This window comes from Hyperolius riggenbachi, chromosome 12, assembly GCF_040937935.1.
Source record: "Hyperolius riggenbachi isolate aHypRig1 chromosome 12, aHypRig1.pri, whole genome shotgun sequence".
Taxonomy (NCBI): Eukaryota; Metazoa; Chordata; class Amphibia; order Anura; family Hyperoliidae; genus Hyperolius; species Hyperolius riggenbachi.
The window spans coordinates 17,849,200-17,870,750 of NC_090657.1; the positions used below are offsets into that span (position 1 = coordinate 17,849,200).

Sequence of the window (21,551 nt, forward strand, 5' to 3'; positions counted from 1 at the left end):
GAAGGGTTGAAGAGGGAGGTTAAGGCAGGTGAGATGGTAGAGGATAAGTGAGTAATGAGGTGAGAGGGTATGGGATCAAGAGGGCATGTAGTGGGACGTGATTTAGAGATGAGAGAGGAGACCGTGAGTTCGGTTAGTGGTGAGAAGGTTGTCAGGGAGGATGTAAGGTTTGGGGTATGTATAGAAAGAGGAGGCTGCTGGTTAAAGTTTTTTCGGATATTGGTGATTTTACCACTAAAGAAGGAGACAAAGTCCTCGGCTGAGTTGCAGGGAGTGGGAGGTGGAGGTGGGGGTCGGAGGAGGGAGGTGAATGTCGCAAAGAGTAGTTTAGGGTTGTGGGAGTGTGAGGGGAAGTATGAATGTTTGGCTGCTGTAAGGGCCTGCCTGAGTGTGTGCAAAGCCTCTTTGTAACTGTGAAAATTCTCAGGCAAGTTATTTTTTCGCCAACGCCGTTCGGCTATCCAGGAGTGGCGTTTCAGTAGTTTGATCTCCTTGCTAAGCCGGGGTTGTCGAAGGGCCTGTCGTCGGTAGATCGTGGAGGAGGGAGCCACAGAGTCAATGGCTGAAGTTAAGGTGATGTTATAATGATCGGTTGCTAGTTTGGGGTCAGTAAAAGAGGATAGAGTAAGTAGAGGATGCAGAGAGGTTAATAGTGTTTGGAGGTTGAGATTGTGAATGTTGCGGAACTTGTGTACAGAAGTGTGTCATGGGGATGTGTAGGGACTGGATGGAAGGATGTTGAATTTGAGTAAGTTATGATCAGACAGTGGAAGGGAAGAGTTGATGAGTTTGGATAGGGAACAGCAACTAGTGAAGATTAGGTTGAGTGTGTGGCCGTCATTATGGGTTGCAGTGGTGGGCCAAAGTGTGAGGTGGTAAGTGACAGGAACTTGGGAGGCGCAGGATGATTTAGTGTCGATGGGGATGTTGAAGTCCCCTATGATGACTGAGGGAATGTTAGTGGACTAGAAGATGTCCAATAACAGGGCTATGTGAAGGAATAAAGAGGTGGGAGCTATGTTGGTTCAGCAACTTTATCGTTCTACAGGTCCTGCTTGACCTCTCCTGAAATATGGGCCTGCTCCTGTAGTTAACCTCCTGGTAGGCTGCAATGAACAGGAGCCATTTAGCTGTAGTTGGGCATCATTACGCCCGGAACATTTTGTACAAGGTGCACTGAAGTCACTCCCATTCATTATGGAAACACTGCACATTCTATGACACTTCAGCAGAGAGCTGCACCCCAGAGGTCTCTCCATCGCCGATACAACGCCGCCTCAGCTAATCCATTCCACAGCGGAAAATCTGACTTTTCCAATTCAACGCCACTTTAAAAGCGTCTTCACTAGTCAAAAATAGAAAAGAATCAATAGAGGGCATGGGGGGGGGGGGGGGGGGGGAGCATTGGAAAGATCAAGCGTTCTGTGGTTATACCAGCTCGCTGCCTCATAGCAAATGCTGCGGTATGTGCTGTAAGCTGCCGCACCTGCTTTAGTGATGTTCAGACACGGAAGGAATAGCGAGCCTAAATACTACTGATAACAGTAAAGGTATGATTGGTTTCAAGTGCCGAGAGCTGCTGCTATTGGTTCCCCAAATATGGGGTAAAGCACTCTACAGTAGCATCAGTCTTTATGATGCTTCACATAAACTCAGCACATAATCTGCCATCCCTGGTCTCATCACAACAAATGAATGACAAGTGTCTGTTCATCACCTCCTCATCCACTACATTTTACCCCCTACCCCTATCTGCTGAACAAAGCAGGCGTACCAGCTGCAGCCGAAATAGTGCAACAACCTGTCTGCCTGTCTTCTGAAGCCATCACCAATGACTGCTCCAGAGCTACTGGCTGAGTGTCTGCATTTGGCTATAGTCAGGGCCTTTTTTTTTTTGGTAGTGGTGGAGAGTGGCAGATTTGGGGGGTGGCAATTGGCCTACTAGTATCCTGCGAGGTGACAGTCCCAGCCACTTAGTCACAAACACAGAGAAAACTCATCAAGCCTAGGCTGCATTTTTTTTAATCTATTGGCAGCTTGAAACGAAAAGTTTTGTTTGAAAGCTACTGGTGCAGTGCGAGCCTCTGTCGGTATACTTTAGTGCAGCCTAACGGTGGAGTAGTGGGCAGCATGGTGGCATAGTGGTTAGCGCTCTCGCCTTGCAGCACGGGTTTCCTCCAGGCACTCCGGTTTCCTCCCACATCCCAAAAACCTACAGATAGTTTAATTGGCTCCCCCCTAAATTGGCCCTAGACTGCAACACATACACTACACAATACAGACATTGGACTATGGTAGGGATTAGATTGTGAGCTCCTCTGAGGGACAGTTAGTGACAAGGCTCTATATAAATACTAAATAATAATAATAATGAGGGCGTGGCAGGGAGTAGATATATTTACCTGTTTGGACGGCATCTTCTCTTACTCCAACAGTGGCTCTGAACTTCCGACAGGTCTTCTGCATCCCGGTCCCATGAAAGGACATCGGATCGCATGATATGACATGTGATCGGGATCCAGGAGACCATGTCAGCATTACAGTGCCACCTGGTGGTGAAAGAGGGGTGATGGAAGAGACTCTTCCATCACCCTTCTTCCACCACCGGGTGGCACTGTAATGCTGACACTGTCTCCTGGATCCCGATCACATGTCATATCATGTAATCAGAACGGAGAAGACATAGCGGGAGTAAGTTGCCGATGCAGTGGAAGAAGCCGATCCAGCTGTCTGGACAGATATGTATGAAAGCTTCCTGCCACCCACTCTGCCCTACCAGCCAAATAAAGTTTTACTCTATTTGGCTGCTACAGGGTTAAATACATACTGGCAACCTGACCTGATGAAGCTGCTTATAATGGCGAAATGCATTGTCCAGTGCTAAATAAAGTTTGTTTCGAATTATCAGTGTAAATAAAGCACAATACTTACATTTTTTGTTTTTTTTATACTAACTTACATCACTTACCTAACTCATTCAACCATTGTTCCCATAGTCTCAAAAAATGCTTTGGTACTTAAAGGGGAACTGAAGTAAGAGGTATACGGAGGCTGCCATATTTTTTTCCTTTTAATCAACAAAACCGGTTGCCTGGCAGCCCTGCTGGTCTATTTCTCTGCAGTAGTATCTTAATAACACCAGAAACAAGCATGCAGCTAGTCTTGTCAGATCTGACTTTAATGTCAGAAACACCTGATCTGCTGCATGCTTGTTCAGGGGCTATGGCTAATAGTATTAGAGGCAGAGGATCAGCAGGAGGGCCTGGCAACAGGCATTGCTTAGATGGAAATAAATATGGCAGCCTCCATATCCCTCTCTCTTCAGTTGTCCTTTAAGGGGGCAGAGCAGCTTAGAACTGAGGTTAGTAATTCAGCCACAGCCTAGAGTGCAAAAATACAAAAAAAAAAAATCACTGTGGTTGGTGCATGTGATTGCAGACACACAGCTGCTAATTCACCAACCCTTTACCAACACTCACTCTATTGCGATATGACCCAGGGGAGCGGATTTGAAAGAATTCCAAGCCAGGGTTGTTAGATCACATATGGGGGTGTATGCATTTAGCAGAATTACGCAAGATGAAGTGAGTAATGCCTTACATGTCATGTACTGCTTTATTCATCATATGTTAAAGGATACCCGAGGTGACATGTGACATGATGAGATAGACATGGGTATGTACAGTGCCTAGCACACAAATAACTATGCTGCGTTCCTTTTTTTCTTTCTCTGTCTGAAAGAGTTAAATATCAGGTATGTAAGTGGCTGACTCAGTCCTGACTCCAACAGGAAGTGACTACAGTGTGACCCTCACTGATAAGAAATTCTGACTATAAAATACTTTCCTAGCAGAAAATAGCTTCTGAGAGCAGGAAAGAGATAAAAATAGTCAATAGTTCATAGATTTTAGCTTGGGCATACTTCAATGAAGGTGTCATTGAGCACAGGCACTAACACAGTAAGATATGTAGGGGTGTGTGTGTTTTATCCAGGGCTGTGGAGTCGGTACAAAAATCTTCTGACTCCAACTCCGACTCCTCGGTTTATGAAACCACGACTCTGACTCCGGGTACCCAAAATGACTCCGACTCCTCGACTCCGATTCCTTAGTCTAATACTTAACAGGGCTGTGGATTTTGTACAAAAATCATCAGACTCCGAATCCTCAGTTTATGAAATCAACGACTCCAACTCCGACTCCGGGTGCCCAAAATTGCCCCGACTCCTCGACTCCGACTCCACAGCCCTGGTTTTATCAGCCACATTGGGAGATTTGGATCCAAGGAAGAAGGCCCTTTTGCATGGGGGTCCCGTTCAAGCAGAAACACTGTCATCCTCCGGACGGGAAGGCGGTGTACTGTTGTTCTTTTACTGCTTACAATGATGCACATTTGAAGCTCTCGAGGGCCACATAAAATGGCAAGGAGGGCCGCATTTGGCCCGCTGGCCTTGAATTTGACACCTGTCCACTAGGCAAACACATGCACACACCAATGACATGCAACAATAAATACACACAGCTACATGCTTACTCTGCCTATCTGGCTAATAATCTCTGCTCTGTCCATAGGCACCAGTGAAAGGAGAGACCTGAACTTCAAATTGTCCACCCAAGATTCTACAAGGTTTATCCGTGGTTCCCTTTTAAAGGGCCGCTTTACACAAGACCTAACGTCTGCATTGCTTTATTTTCCTTCCCATAATGCACGGGGCCCGTGGCTGGAAAGGCATAGGCCCAGAGCAGGGAGGGAAATTTGTGCAGGCGCAGTTATTGGCATGGGAAGGAGCAGCATACGAGGCACACATCTGGTATTGTGAGCAGCGAGGAGGAAATTGGCAGAAAATGGCAGATGGAGACCTGATGGCAGCTTCAGGATTCTCAGTGTAAACAAAACACAAGTTAGATTCACACAGAAATGCAACTTGGGAATCAGCGAAAATCCTGCAAGAGAAGAATCACTATAATACAAATAAAATACTAAAGGGAGGCCCCGGATAAAAGCTGCGTCAATCGCCACTGCCGACCTGCGACCTCTGAGCAGCCATATTGGCTTCAGTCTTTCTTCTCCACTTCACATGGGTGGAATTCATGTTCAATTCAGAAAAAAGGAGGCACTCCAAAGGTGAATTAAACTTGCGTTCAATCAAAGTCTAGCAACACACAACATGTTTTGGGGTCTCCCCCTTCATCAGGTGTACAAGCAGCCCAATAACACAGCGACCTATGAACCCTAGTGCACCACGCCCATTACAGGTGACCCCGCCCACTTGGTCAGCTGACCAGTCAGGCTCAAAGCAAAACCATTAACCCCTCTGGGTATGAAATTCTTACTTGATTATGGCGCCGCAGCAATTGCAGCTCGGGTACTGTCTTGCTTGGCACTCATATGTTATAAGTCTTGCCATTGAAGTGGAGTCAGCTTAGAACCCCTTCCCAACGAGGCACTGCAGGGCGATATCCCGCTCAGGGGACATATGTGGTTAAAGTGGGGTTCCCCTTTAAGGCCATGATAGCTGCAGCTTTTCCTGATGTGATGCAGGCATTTGTTACCATTCGAGGTCTGCACGTTGTGTCTCAAACACGCTGAGCTGTGAAAATCATATTAATGACCTTGTATGTTGGCCGGGAGGAAGAACAGCTATGCAGAAATGGCGTATTCAGCAGTTCTGACCCTAGAAGAGACGCGGGAGAGATACACATATCCCTCCAGGGAATAGTCAGGGCTGTGGTGTGTGACAGTTCCCCTCTCCCCACCGCTGGCGCCCCTGAACTCAGCGCTCAATCCCAGGACTGTGCCAACCCCGGGGGTTACCGATGGCATCAGCCAATCTCACCCTCTTCTTCACTCTACTCTCATTCATAGTCCCCCCCCATCTCTGCCATCCTTTGCTGTAATATGGCCATCCAGAGCGCACCGGGGTGTCATTGTGAAAAATGCAAGACCTGCAGATGTCATAAGAAATGAACTCACAACAGCACCATCTGCAGAGCAAGGTCACCCACGTGGAAGCATTCTGTCACATATTCGTAGTGACCCTGCAGTGTGAGGGATAAGGAGGCTGTCATATCTATTTCCTTATAAACAACACCAGTTGTCTGGATGTCCTGCCATTCACCTGCCTCCAATACTTCAAAGAGTACCTGCAGTGTAAAAATCAACATCTTCCCCAAATAGTATCCTAATGCAGGTTTGGCAAAGGTACAAGGATGTAAATCATTCATTCCATGGGAAATTACCATAGCTGGTAAAGTATGTGACCATTGGAAAAAATGCCATGGCGGTTCTTGCCCGAAGTCTGCCTAGAATCCGGAGCTCTGTGACCACTCCCACTGTGAGGCTTAACTTGCCCCCAGTTCAGTAGCCAGGGCTGGGGACAGGTCCTTTGCAACAGTGGTGGTGGCCACAGACCTCTGAACTTCGATGGGTTGGGGGGATTTACCGAATATGGTTATTTCCTAACCAACAATTTATATGCTTGTTAAAGTGGATCTGAACTCAAAATGTCCTCTCTGCTCTAAAAGATACACAACAGCATAATAACCGTTAAACATAAAACGTTTCTTCGTTTCAGCTGATACAAATCCTAAAATACATCTACTTCCTGATTCATGGAATCAGACATATTGTTAACATCCTGTACTTTCAAATGAGCTTATCTGTCTTATCTGCCATGTCAGTCATGTGACACACGGGGGAGGTCAAATTACAATCACAATCAACTTGTGATTAGACATAAATGAGGGGGAATTAAACGGGCTAAACTCTCAAAATACATACAGGGTGCATTTCTCTCTGTTTTTCTTCTGTCCTGTGCAAGAGTTCAGGTCCACTTTAATATGCCATACCTACATTACTATTACTATTTTGGGTAGATGAATTGCATTGATTTGTACTCCAAATAATACTGATCTGTATAAAGTGTGGCTACAATAGCTGCATATTTATTTCTAGAGTGACATTAAGGCATTATGGAAGCCATAAAGAACAGCAGGTCAATTAGGCAATTGGCACTGTCAAATACAGCAGCCCACATACGGTATCCCTCTTACTACAGGGTTGACAAGACAAGACAACATTTATTATTATTATTTAGTATTTATATAGCGCCGACATCTTCCGCAGCGCTGTACAGAGTATATTGTCTTGTCACTAACTGTCCCTCAGAGGGGCTCACAATCTAGTCCCTACCATAGTCATATGTCTATGTATGTATCGTGTAGTGTATATATTGTAGTATAGGGCCAATTTAGGGGAAGCCAATTAACTTATCTGTATGTTTTTGGGATGTGGGAGGAAACCGGAGTATCCGGAGGAAACCCACGCAGACACGAGGAGAACATACAAACTCCTTGCAGATGTTGACCTGGCTGGGATACGAACCGGGGACCCAGCGCTGCAAGGCGAGAGCGCTAACCACTACGCCACCGTGCTGCCCATCGCGCTTTTCTCCTTGCGGACTCAAAGCGCCAGAGCTGCAGCCACTAGGACGCGCTCTATAGGCAGTAGCAGTGTTAGGGAGACTTGCCTAAGGTCTCCTACTGAATAGGTGATGGCTTACTGAACAGGCAGAGCCGAGATTGGAACCCAGGTCTCCCGTGTCAGAGGCAGAGCCTTTAACCATTACACCATCAAGCCACTGGTGTAAGAGGTATGTATGTAGGAGCTGCAAATCTTTATTACCCTTTTTTGGCTGTTGTGCTGATCTTTTTTCTGTAATACTTTGAATCACTGACTCGAAAACAATAACCAGATCAGGTGACTGCTAGTTACATGCTTGTAGCAGGTGTTACACTATTGACATCTAAAGATGGGTAAACCAGTCCGGCAAACTGCATCTGATTCTGGAAAGAAAATAAAGGTAGCAGCCTCCATATTCCTCTCATTTTATATTATTTTGACATATTCGAATACCAACGTGTAAAAATTTGTTTTTGATTCACTTTGCAAAATGCAGTTTAAAAAGTACCATCAGCCTTATAATGTTCTCCTCTAGAATCACCTGCTCCCATTCACATACTGTATATACTAGGACAGAATTTCTCACAAGCTTCTATCCTCCTCTGGATTTCCCTTTCAAGGCACAGCTGTCACTCTCCAAACCTTGCAACCTTCAAGTGCACCGTTAAAACACACCTTTTCAGACAAGCTTACAATCTGACCTAGGTCATTCCTCTTCAGTCTTTGACCAAGCGCTGTCCCTTTCTGCATAATCTAAAAACACACCAACTCTGGATGAAAGAAAATTTTCAGCCTTATTTCTTCTATCCTATAACTTCCTATACCTGTTCTAATGTGGTCTGGATTACTGCAGCCTTTTCTAGATGCACTGTCTCTGTAATATATCTAATCTTCTTTCCTTTGTCAAGCTTTGTCGACCCAGAGAGGAATGCACTGCCTCTGCTGTGATAGGGAGAAGTTATGCACGCCCCCTCCAGACTCTGTGTGTGCTGTGTGTATGAGTCACAGGCAAGGTCTCTGCTCACAGCCAACCTGTCTGAGGTTCACAGAGCTGTGACCTTGTGAACAGCTGGTGAGTACAGAAAGATCAGTTCAAAGCCCAGACAAGAAGCTAAGGCAAGTGAGAGTCACATTCCAGCAGTCAAGTCAGGCTTGAGAGGAGCCACTGCAAACAGGCACCTGCTCTGATGATGTATTTTCTGTTTGGCGGCCATCTTCATTGTTTACAAAAACAATGAATAAAACAGTGATTTTATCACCAAGTAAGCAGCGGGAAGTGCCAAAAATGTCACAGGGGGGGGGGGGCTAGGAGAAGACAACAAACAGGCTGGTACGTTTATTTATGTAAGATTTTCACAGTACAGATTCTCTTTAAGCATTGCCAACCTCTTTTTTACTCCTTATTCCTTCACATTGTAAGCTCACAAAGGGCAGGGTTTTCTCCCTTTTGCATCTTGTAAGTTGCTCCGGAATTTATTAATCACTATATATTTGTCACGACAACAATAATATTGTCAACCACGTCTGTATTATGTGCCAATGTATGTATTTTTATGTACACAAACAAGAGTCGCTACTCATCCTGTTGGGATTTAAATAAGGGAAAAGCAGGTGCTGAGGGGAGTGGTCAGTTTACATGCAAACAATCATTAACTCTTTACAATCACAGCAAGCTGGAACTCTGAGAGTGATAAAAGCAACTAGGTTGTCAGAATGGAAGATCTGAGTTCCCCAAAATGGACTGCAGTGATTTTGTACTAGACCAATTTAATACAACATATTGTACGAATACCTGTAATTATAGGAATGCAAATGTCTATATATATTTACTGAAGATGATGGTATTATATAATTTATCAACCAAATGCGGACCAACACAGTATGAATCAACGTCTAGCAGGTGGTGCTGCCGCTCTGACTGGACATAGATTCAACGTCCTCATAAACAAAGTATCCTGCCGCGATCGTGTGCACCCGGGAGGGGAGATAAAGCTGTCACATGACAGCTGACATCTCCCCTCAGTGATCAGGAGCCATTGCGATTGGCTCCTGATCACGTGATCACTACGATAGCTGGCAGATCGTAGTGATCACTACGGAGCAGCTGTGGTAGGCGGGGGAGAAGAGGATCCACCCACCTTCCTGACGTTCCCCCTGACGATCATGGCTCGCCTCCACTCTGGCCGGCATCCCCGCTCGCTCTCACTCTAATGTCGGGTCCCGGCTTCATGGCATCATCAAGCCGCGACCCAGAACTTAAGAATCAGTGCGAGCAGGGATGCCGGCCAGAGCGGAGAGGGCTAGAGCTGCTCATCGCAGGACCCAGGGAGGTGAGTAAAGGCTGTCGGCTGTACTGGGGACACATGGCTATACTGGGGACACAAATGCCTAGCTAACTATACTGGGGATCCAGCTGCCTGACCCCCCAAACGCCCCTCCCCCCGCGCAGGTAAAAATGCCCTGGTCCTTAAGGGGGGGTTAGGCTGCCGGTCCCCAAAAGGTTAATAATAATTATAATAACAATACCAACATTTGAATACTAAGGGTGCTTAACCACTTAGCAACTTCTGCCACGCTTTTCTACATCCTTGTTTACAAACACCTATAAACACATGTAAATATTTGGTTCTGTTTTCTATTTTTAGAAAACTGAATACGTATAGCACCATCTTGTGGCCAAAAAGTAAAACTACTTCCAAGTACACCATTATTCACTTAAATACATTTTCATTATTTTTGAAACTCCTTCACCCCTAACCCAAAATAATTTTTTTCCCTGCAAAATAATGAATAGATAATTTCAGTGTGATAATTAGTGATAAAGTTATTACCAAATGAATGGGAAGAGCTTTTGAAGAGGAAAAAAACATGTGGTAGAGAAGTGGTTAAAATAACTTAAAATGAGGCTCCCATTAAATATGCAATATAAAAGAAATCTCTCAGGGACATGGGAAACAATAACAGCCTGACAGAGGTCATAACCTTTTCTAGCAAAATATTGAAATGAACACGCAATGTGACTGACCACCTCCAGCTCACCTGTTCAGGTAGACCCGCTTCTCGGTGAGTTGTCCTTGGCCGTGTACAGGGTCCTCAAAGGGCTCATTCTGGACCACCTCCACGCCCTCGCCCCGATCGCTCTGCTCGTGGCTGTGCTTGCTGATCATATACAGCTGTCCGATTCTGTACTGCAAAGGCAAACATGAAGATTACCAGAGCGTTCAGCACAAAACTAGCAGAGAACCACTAACCACATAATGAGTAGATCCAAATACTAAAGTATAGCTACATATGCACTATGGAAATGCTATCCCCTCATACTTTCCCAGTGGGACGTTGCGTTTAATGCGACGTTAAAATCGCACAACGTGCCCCTAACGCAACGCATGTTGGTTTTGAAGTTGGACGTTATTTTAAACTGCGTTATGTGTCTCTTTGTGCGCCGTTTTCGTTGCATACTGATAGAACGAAAACGGCGCATGCGTCACATTTAAAAAAAACCCAAACATTACTGAGCATGTGCAAACAGTCCAACGCAGCTAATAACGCTTATAACGCTTCTAAATATTGCTACACGTTACACACAACGCAACGTGAGCACTGCGAGTGTCGCACAGACTTTGTGTTGCTGTGCGTTAGTCTGCGTTATTCCTTTTTATAAAGTGTGACTTTAACGTCGCACTGTGAAAGCAGCCTTAATGATTAGATTTACAATAACGCACTACTTAGCCCTGTATTCATTTCCACTCCTCGCACACAACCTCACCTCAGAGGTGCTATCAAATAATTTAAACCTGTTGACTTTGCTGGTTTCAGCTTAAAGCGGACCCAAACCAAACATTTTTTTAATTCAGAATATTTAGTTGCACCACTCTGACACATACAAAGATAAATAAACACCTTCAATCCTGTGAGCATTTCAGTGCATGCTTTTCACCCTTCTCTTTTCATAACTAGGGTTATACAGGTGGCAGCCATTAGCAATTCCTTCATTGCTGGGCACCTCCTACTCCAGCATTTTGCCGGATTCTGTCCCGGCAATATGAAAGGAAGGGAGGGGTTCTTCCAATAAATATAAAATATTTTATATTTTGCAAATAAATGCTCCTGCACCAATGGCTGAAGATGTGCAGCGATCCACCTTGGAGTAACAAGTGATATTGCAAAGACTCCACACGATCCGCACCATCAAAGGTCCATCTTTATTTATATCTCCTTAAAACATGTTAAAACATCCTGTGGGTGAGTACAAGATGTTTTAACATGTTTTAAGGAGATATAAATAAAGATGGACCTTTGATGGTGCAAATATTTTATATTTGTCATCATGCAGCTAAAAAAAGGCTGCTATTTATTATTATAATTTAGAAAATACATTTTATTTCTGAAATCTTGTATTTTTAATTTGGGTCCACTTTAATGATGAAATACCACCGCCTGGCAATATAAATGGAGCATGGAACTGGACAGTATGTGATTAACCAGCTGAGCGGTCTGGACGAGCTCAGCTCGTCCAGTACCGCCGGAGCCTGCCGCTCAGGCCCTGCTGGGCCGATTTGGCTCAAATAAAAAGCAGCACACGCAGCCGGCACTTTGCCAGCCGCGTGTGCTGCCTGATCGCCACTGCAGTGCGGCGATCCGCCGCATGCAGCGGCGAAAGAGGGTCCCCCCAGCCGCCTGAGCCCAGCGTAGCCGGAACAAAAAGTTCCGGCCAGCGCTAAGGGCTGGATCGGAGGTGGCTGACGTCAGGACATCGGCTGACGTCCATGACGTCACTCCGCTCGTCGCCATGGCGACGAGGTAAGCGAAACACGGAAGGCCGCTCATTGCGGCCTTCCGTGTTATTTCTGGCCGCCGGAGGCGATCAGAAGATCGCCTCCGGAGCGCCCTCTAGTGGGCTTTCATGCAGCCAACTTTCAGTTGGCTGCATGAAATAGTTTTTTTTTTTATTAAAAAAAAACCCTCCCGCAGCCTCCCTGGCGATCTTAATAGAACGCCAGGGTGGTTAATATTTTGCATTTATATTTTATAGCGCCGACATCTTCCGCAGCGCTGTACAGAGTATATTGTCTTGTCACTAACTGTCCCTCAGGTGGGCTCACAGTCTAATCCCTACATTAGTCCTATGTCTATGTATGTATTGTGTAGTGTTTGTGTCGCAGTCTAGGGCCAATTTAGGGGGAAGCCAATTAACTTATTTGTATGTTTTGCGGATGTGGGAGGAAACCGAAGTGCCCGGAGGAAACCCACGCAGACACTGGGAGAACATTCAAACTCCATGCAGATAGTTCCCAGGCTGGGATTCGAACCGGAGAGCCAGCGCTGCAAGGTGAGAGTGCCATGTTATCATAGGTGACTCTCAGCAAAAAAACTTCTTTATAAAACAGAGCAACCCCCAAAAGATCAACTGCAAACAACTCTAGATAAGTGTGTTAGGAGAAAGCCCTCCAATGTGAGGAGGAAGCCCTTCCCCTCCCTTTCCCCTTCAAAGCCTCCATATTGATCATATAATGTAGAGGTTGGCTTCACTGACCAACAGGATAGCTCGGATGTCTTGTACCGCTAAAGCTTCTTACAGATAGATTTTCCTAACTGGAGAGTCATTACAGACACTAGTTTCCCATGCATAAATCTACCATTTGTAAACTATCTCTGGTTCAGAGCTCTATCACGACGGATCGCTAAGCTTCAAATGAGTGCTATTGTTTCCATTTACTGTTTTGGCAAATGGAAGCAGCTGTAAACAGCTATTTCCCACAATGCAACAAGGTTCACAGACAGGAAACTGCCAGGAAAATGGTCCTCATAGTCTCCTGTGGGTGGAGCTTCACCACAATATCAGCCATACAGAGCCCCCTGATGGTCTGTTTGTGAAAAGGAATAGATTTCTCATGTGTAAAAAGGGCCCTAAGCCTCATACTGTACACACGCTAGCTGCAACTCGACCGTAAGCCTCCATCCTGCTGAGACAAGTAAGCCTGCAGAGTTCTGCATTGTGAGACAGAGGCACCTGGATGAATGTGGAATCTGATCGCTCCCCTGTCCAGGACATAATGGCCGTTCTCCTCTGTGGAGTCCCTGCAGGCACTCAGGGTTAATACAGCATCGTGCACAACTGATCTGCCACTAATAACCTGCTGATTACCTCTGGGATTGTGCTATATTTACACAGGAACACGCCACGCAGCATGACCGAGAAACCAACACATATTAATGAAACTACATGCGGCGGCCTGGGGAACCAAAACTCCAGGACTGCTTTCCACTGGGCTAAGTGACGAGTGTACGCCTGACACACTGATGTGAGCTGTACAGGTGCTGAGGGACTACATTTTCCAGCCTGAATTACTGTAAAACAGCAGCATGCGATTCTCCCAGAGTTCCTCACAGCTCAGCAATAAATCAGCTCTGATTCTAATGCTTAAACTAGACATCGCTCCAGGAGAAAAACATCATTAAAGACAGTGCACTGAATACACAGGCCAGACTGACATCAGTCAGGATCCTGTTGTGCAGGAGAAAATAGGCAATTACAAAACATGGATAAGAAACACCTTCAGTCTGACAGAGAACTCTTTCAGATAACAGGCCAGTTAAAGCGAATCTGAGATTAAAAACTAACAATAACAAGTAACTTGTCTATATATCTTATCTAATGTTTATATCGTTTACACAGCATATCTAGCTGCAAACAGCTTCAAAAGTGTATGATTATTTATTCCTGTGATACAATGAGGGAAGCCATGTTCTGTTTGTCACATTGTCACAGGCTGAGGGCTGGAGATGCTATCAGCTTGCCTATGTGTAAATTCAGTCCCCTCTTCTCCTCCCCTCTGCCTCTGAAGTTAATGGCTAGTGACTTCCTCCTCCTCCTGCCCAGACTGAGCTCCCACAAGCCCTTGCTACAGTGCCAAGGCACAAAAGGAGCCGTGGGGGAGGCTTGTTTAGTTTATAGGGAATTGGACTATTAAAACAAAATAAAAAAAAGTATTTGGCTTGAGGAATGCCCTATAAACTATATGAAAGGAACACAATTATGCAATGAGTAAAAGTTTATCTCGGATTCACTTTAACTGCAGAGCACAACAGCCTGAAGAACTCTGTGAATTCTCCCTTTTCTGTGCAGAAGACTAGGTGGCCATACATCTATAGATAGCCACCAGATCGACCATCAGATAGATGCGTCTGTGATTGAATCTGATCAGAGAGCGATCTATTGCCTACCCACACACTGTACAACAGTGGATCTGCCGCCTGCATCTCCACCCAGGTCTCCTCTTATCTGTGCTCCCCCGGCAGGCAGCAGAGCTCTCACCTGTCCCGTTGTCTGGTGTGTCCTTCTGTGTTTGGTAGTTAACTTGATGCTGTGGGTCTCCTTCTCTCCATGTCCTCTTCTTTTGTACTGGTCATGTGACACAAGCTAAAGTACAAACACTAGAGGTCTGGCGTGTATGGTGCAGGCGTGTATGCTGCCAGGCCTCTAGTGGTTGAACTTCAGCTGGTGTCCCATGACCAGGAAAAGAAGCGATCCAGTGAAAGAACCACACACCTAATGCTGGATAAAAACGGTGCGTTCCCACACTCGATTTCCCGCTCGATTCCCATCGATTCGTTTATTTCCAACATGTCCGATTTGGATTTCGATGGATCGTTAGGTCGATTTGGCATACTTTGCATGCGAATCGACCTAACGATCCATCGAAATCCAAATCGGACATGTTGGAAATAAACGAATCGACGAGAATCGAGCGGGAAATCGAGTGCGCGAACGCACCGTGTGTATCCAGCATAAGAGTGTAGATGCTGGTGCTGGATTCCACGGCTGCTCAATGTAAATATTCAAAATGCGGAGTCCGCACACAGGCTTGCCGGAACAATGTGCATTTGTTGTCCCATTACACACCTGCAGGTCGGACATATATTGTAAGTGTGTGATGGGACAATAAATGTACATTGTTGTGGCAAGCCTGTGTGCGGACTCCTCCTTTTGAATATTTACAGGAAAAGAGGAGGACGCAGAGAGAAGGAGACCCATGGCATGACACAGGAGGTCCCGCCCCAGCGGGACAGGCGAGAATACTGCCGTTACTCTGTGCCAGTCCTTACCAAATTGACTGCCGCTAGCATTCCCGCCACTGATTGAGCAAAAATTTTCATGCTGCACGATTGACTGAATCAATAGATTTCAGATGGAAATGTATCGATAGGGCAACCTTTGCATCAGCAATCTCTAGCAGGTTCGACCACAGTGATCAAATCTGCTGCATGTGGACAGGTAAAATCGCCTACTGTATAGCCAGCTTTACATCTCTAGCAGGATGCCAGCTCCTACGTGGACCATAAAACTTTCTGTGAAAAATGACCAACCGGAAGGAAGTATAGCCTGAAGTAAATAATTCCCTAATGGGGAACCTTGAGAAATATACAGTATGCTAAAACACAAGGGGCCCAGGTGAGACCCCATTATAACTTTTGGTAAACAGTTGTCAAGAAATGGAGAATAAGCATTTCACTGGTTTCCTCTGGGCAACAATCACCAAGTATTTCTGCTGAAAACAACTCCCACATCCAGCGACAGAATGGCAGCCATGTAAGGAGACAAGCAGAAAATACTGATACAGGTGCCCAGAGGATTTCCTTTATTAGACTTGGATCTTATGAGGTAATTTTCTGCATCATTTGTATCCTTCACATTACTCAGCAATGCAATAGAAGCAGACAGGAGCACTAAGAGCGAGAAGAATCAAAGGACTGCTAAAGGATTCGGCAGAGCGTCAGTGTGTCATTCATCTGTGTCCAGAGAGTCAGTGTGTCATTGTCCTGTGCAGGTCAGGATTCTGCGCTCTCCCTATAGGAGGGTAACTCTGCAGGTCAGCTCTCTGCACTCTCTGTATAGGAGGGTAACTTTGCCAGTCATCTCTCTGCACTCTCCGTATAGGAGGGTAACTCTGCCAGTCATCTCTCTGCACTCTCCGTATAGGAGGGTGACTCTGCCAGTCATCTCTCTGCACTCCCCCTGTAAGAGGGTAACTCTGCCGTTCAGCTCTCTGCACTCTCCCTATAGGAGGGTAGCTCTGCCATTCAGCTCTCTGAACTCTCCCTATAGGAGGGGTAAATCTGCAAGTCAGAGGTCTGCACTCTCCCTATAGGAGGGTATCTCAGCAGGTCATAACTCAGCAATATTCCTATAGGAGGGTAACTTCGTAGGTCAAAACTCTGCAGTCTTCCTATAGGAAAGGTAACTTTATGGGTCAGGACTCTGCAGTCTTCTTATAGGTGAAGTAATTTTCAGTCAAAAGACCATGGTCTACCTACATCTCAAGGAACGTAGGCACTTGCCGGTGTTGAAAGTGAAAAAAGTGGTTTGTAAGAGAGAAAGGGCCTTCGATACCGTAGATCATCGACACACTGCTGTTCCAACATCTTTATCCAGACTTTTTTTTTAAAAGAATACACACATTTAGCCAAGCAAATGTAATAATGCACCCCTGCATAATGACTCCCTGCTAGGCTGGACCGCTGCCTGGGATAAGTGAACAGTCTGATTAAGGCTACTTTCCCACCAAGACGTTGCATTTTAGGGGACGTTGGTCGCATAACGTGCCCCTAACACAACGCATGGTGGTGTTGAAGTTGGACGTCAGATTGAGCCACGTTATGCGGCTCTCAAAGCAGCCGCTCCAGGTTAGTGATAGGAAGTCCGGATCTTTTTAAGGATTCGGATCATTTGAATCGGATCATTGAAAAGATCCGGATCTTTGAACCGAATCATTTGAATCATTTTACTAGGGAAGCAGACTGGGGGTGAAATGACTAGCAGGACAGGACTTTCCCTGCAGTAGTGTGAGTGTGTTGCTCCTGACTTCCAGGAGGGGTCTCTTCAAGCTGCTTTTCAAGCCGACTTTGGAGCTTTCTTTCTGGGCACTGTTTGACCTGAAGTCCCTGCTCCGGGCCTTGCCGGGCAGGGGCTTGTCTTGTGCTAACTGGCCGCTCCAGCCATGGAGCGGCCAGCTCATACCCCCCCTGCTACCTCTACTTACCTGGGGGATGAAGGGGACTCCTCTGGAGGGGACATCGCTGGGAACGCGATAGCCTGGGTGAAAGCTGCAAAAACCTGTGAGGAGACACTAGCACAGCTAAAGTACAGCTTTTCAAGATCCAAGTTCAGGTATGGGGTGAAGTGGAAGCCAGAGTACCTGTGGCAGGATAAAGAGCTGCTGGACCTGAAAAGAAAAATCAAAGTTCAAAAAGCAAAGTTAGCTGACTTGATAAAAATCGGTGGGCCTTTCGCCGAGCAACTAGGCCACAAGAAACGCTTTGAAAAGATGCTCAAACCTGAGACTGACATGGATGATAGCGACACAGAGGAAGATTGTGTCGTTGTGGAAGACGAGTGCAGCCCCCCAGAGAGGCCTCCATGGATGAAGGAAGAACTGTCCCAGTCACAGATCCCACCTGGGCAAGGTGAGCCGGTTGAGTACCCCATGGAGAAGGAAAGTGAGGGTGATGTGACACAGAGTGAAGAGGACACGCTGGTGAGTGAGGGGAAGCAAGTACCTGGCTCTGCGGCGGGTGTTTGGGTGAGTGCTGGTGGTGCTGGTGCTGCTACCCCTGCTGCTGAGGGTCTTGATGGCGTGGGTGCTACTGGGGCCCGCAGTGAGGCGGTGGGTGGCGGTGCAAGTGCTGCTGTTGCTGTGGCTGGCATGCCCCCCTCTGAAATACCTGGAGGTGGTGGTGTGGCTGGAGCTGCAGCGGCCTCCCCGGATGCCCGCATGGATCCCTCTCCTGGTGGAGCCTTGGTTCCCAGATCAGGGTCACTTGTAGTGGCTGATGTGGGTTCTTGGGTAAAGCTGGGAGTGGGGACGTGTGCCCAGAGTTGCAGGGAACGCTCCCCGCATCGTATGCAGGCTTTTCAAGATGGTGCCGGCTTGCAGAGCGGCAGCCCGACAACGCCAAACCAGCTTCCGGTCCGTCGGGCGGAAGTGACATCCGCGGCTGCTTTTCCGCCTGAAGTCGGAATTTCCATAGACGTCGATGAGGCCGAACGCAGACTTTTTCCTAAGGCTGATGCGGCTGTAAGTCCGCATGGAGGCGGAAACCCCATTGGCGCTAATGTAGCGGTAAGCAGACTTTCTTCTGGAGGTGTTGCGGCTGAAAGTCCGCATGGCGGCGGAAACTCCACTACCACCAATACAGCTGTAGGCGGAATTCAGCCTGCCAATGCGGAAAGTCAAGGCAAGGGAAGCCTTTTATTGCTAGATGTGGAGATGGATGCAGGAGACGCAGAGAAACAGCCTCCAAGCGGAGTTCCGCAACCAGAGGCGGTTTTCAAGGAAAAAGAAAAGGAGGTGCATGCAAATGCACAGGAGGAGTTACCGATTGTCCCTGAAAACAAGGAGACAAGCGAGGAGGATACCAAAGGATCTTCTGAGACCCCAAAAGAGGGGAAACTTACAAAGAAGGTACAGGTGACCGAGCAAGCAAGTCTGGAAATGTCCGAGGAGGATTTTCTTAAGGGGAACTCCGCGGACAACGAAAGGATAGACTCCCTTGGGTGCTGGACTCCCCCTGTTGATGGGATGGAACAATTGGCCCAGGAGCTCTTTCCTGATGGCGACAATGGAGGAGGCCAAGACTCCCTGGCGATGGAATCCGGAATCGTCCTGGAGGGTGAGAAAGATGTCACTATACCTTTTGAAAAGAAAAGAACTAAAAAAGGGAGAAATAAAATTGGCAAAGGTGTGAGGTTACAGCTTGGTGACACAGGTGATAATTTTGAGCAGGTTGTGGTCGAAGAGACTGATCAGGATAGTGATGGTGTCCAGAAAGGGTCCTTTTTACAAGCGGAGGAGGGTGGTGAAATACTCTTAGTCCAGAAGGGGGGCTTAATCAGGTCACCAAATAATTCAATGCTGGATGTATTGTTTGAGAGAAATTTAATTTCATGTTCAGAGTCTGATAATGACCTGAGTGAGGGGGAGAGGGAGAAAAGGAGAAAGAAAAGGGAGAAAAAGAGAAAACGAAAGGGAAAGCATTTAGAACCGCCTCCTGTGGTTAAGGATGATCTAATCACAGAGTTTCAGACCGCGGATTTAATTGTACGCTTGGAGAAGAAGCGGTTGGTTGTTACTGATGCTCATGTTAATGAGACGGTAGTTCAGGAGGTGGAACCAGGGGGGGATTACTCAGGCTTGCATCTGGTGGGCATGGGTGACCCCGATTGTGGTCGCCAGTTGGAGTTTAGGGCAGGTGGGAGGAGAATGGTGGTGGAAGATGAGAAATTTAAATGTTTTGATTTTCAAGGTAGACAGACCTTTATGGCGACCATTTTTGGGTTAAGCCCTGATGCCCCCAGGTACAAGCCCCCTTCTCCCCCTGTTTCCACCTCTAATGTGGCTGAGGAGGTGTCTGGTGGGGTGGTTGAGGTGGGTGTGGAGACAATTGAGGGTGGAGAGGCAGAGCCTCCAGAATTGGAGTATGTAACAAGGGGGGGTTTCCCAGAGTTGGGCCCGGCTGCGAGACCGGGGGCCCTTAACTCCATGGCAGCCTCAGCCAGGGGCACATCTTCTGTAAAACCAGTCTCATATTCCAGGGCGGTTAGAAGTACTGCTTTAGGGAGGAGGGTCCTGGCTCCCCTGGAGACAGAGTCGGAGGCCTACACCCCAGGCCGACGGAACGTTGTTCGCCTTAAGTGGGAACACCCTTCTGCAATTCCCACAAAAAGGGAGTTTGTCGGTTATTTGTTCGACCTGGGGTTTAGGCCCGCCGATTTATTCGCGATCCTGGCTCCAGGGGATCCACCGCCCTACTATGATGTGTCCTTCCTTTCGCAGCAGGGAATGGAGGCCTTCTTAGAAAAGAGATTGGGGGAGTCCCTGAACGGGCAATGGCACGGGTTCTCTGTGGTGCCCCTTTCAAGACAGTCCTTAGAGAGGAAGGCACACATAGTAGTCCAAAACGAGAGTATCCCGGTGCGTGACTTGATGACTTGGGTTCAGCACTACGCAGACCTCATGTCCCCGCCCCACAGGGTCCTGGATGACCTGGGAATCTGGTGGGGGGAATATGAGGTGGCGATCAAACTCCGCATCAAGGAGGGGGTCGTCACCCATATTCCCCGTTCTGCCCTTATAGGGCGGGACAAAGTGGTCACCTTCTATCCCGGTCAGCCCAGGACCTGTAACAAATGTGGTAAGCGGGGCCATCTGGCGAGCGGGTGCCCAGATCCGAGGTGCAGTCGGTGCCAGGAGTTCGGGCACTCTGCATCCGCGTGCAAACGCATAAAATGCAATTTCTGTTTTGAGTACGGACATCCGTACACAGCGTGCCCGGTCTCCTGGAACACGATGCCCTCGGATCTCAAGAAGGCCATGTTGGCCCGTATGGAGGAGGGACAGGACGCCCCAGTGCCAGATCCTAATATGTCACTACTTGAGTTATTGGATTGTGCTGTTGACCATTCTTCTGTTGCCCCTTCCTCGGTTCCTCCTCCAGCCAGCATGGCCCTTGTAGGGCAATCTGGACCCAGGTCATCGACTTATGTCCGGGATGCTGCTCGTGGCGGGGACTCTCCTCCCAAGGAGCAGCGAACCAGGTCTACTAGATCTGGTGGGGATAGGAGAGGTGGTGGGACTAAGGGCCCTACCCCTGCTCCAGGCGATCCCCCAACAAATCCTCCTATTCCGCAGCCTCGGAGGAGAAATCCTCCCAAGGGGGTTTCTTCCTCTTCCCTCCCTTCACCTGCTGACCCTCTCCCTTCCCCTCCCGATCTCCCTCCCCCCTCCACTCCTCCTCCCCCTGACCTTCCTCCTCCCTCTCCTCCTTCCCTTGCCTTTCCTTTACCTTCCCCTGTTCCTACCCTTTCTTCTCCCGTTGAAGGTGGGGCTGCCTCCCTGCCTGTCAACGTGATTTCGATTTCAGGAGCCTTTGTGTTTTCGCCTCCCGAGCCAACGGGTGCTTCCTCCGCCCCTTGCAGGAGGGAGCACCTGTCGGCAGAGGAGAAAGAATATCTCGAGCAGAGGTTCAAAATCAAGAAAAAAAGGAATACTGGGTCAAAGTCTGCACCTCGGTCCTTCTCTGAAGAGAAGAGA

The 21,551-nt window shown here is 47.4% G+C and overlaps 1 protein-coding gene across 1 annotated transcript in view; it reads right to left on the reverse strand.

The window, feature by feature from the left end:
• PITPNC1 (phosphatidylinositol transfer protein cytoplasmic 1) overlaps nucleotides 1–21,551 on the reverse strand; it is a 285,400-nt gene that overhangs the window by 91,510 nt on the left and 172,339 nt on the right. Inside the window, exon 2 of the mRNA XM_068264048.1 lies at nucleotides 10,501–10,649. Within this exon, the coding sequence (XP_068120149.1) occupies nucleotides 10,501–10,649 (149 nt within the window). The remainder of the gene's footprint in view (nucleotides 1–10,500; nucleotides 10,650–21,551) is intronic.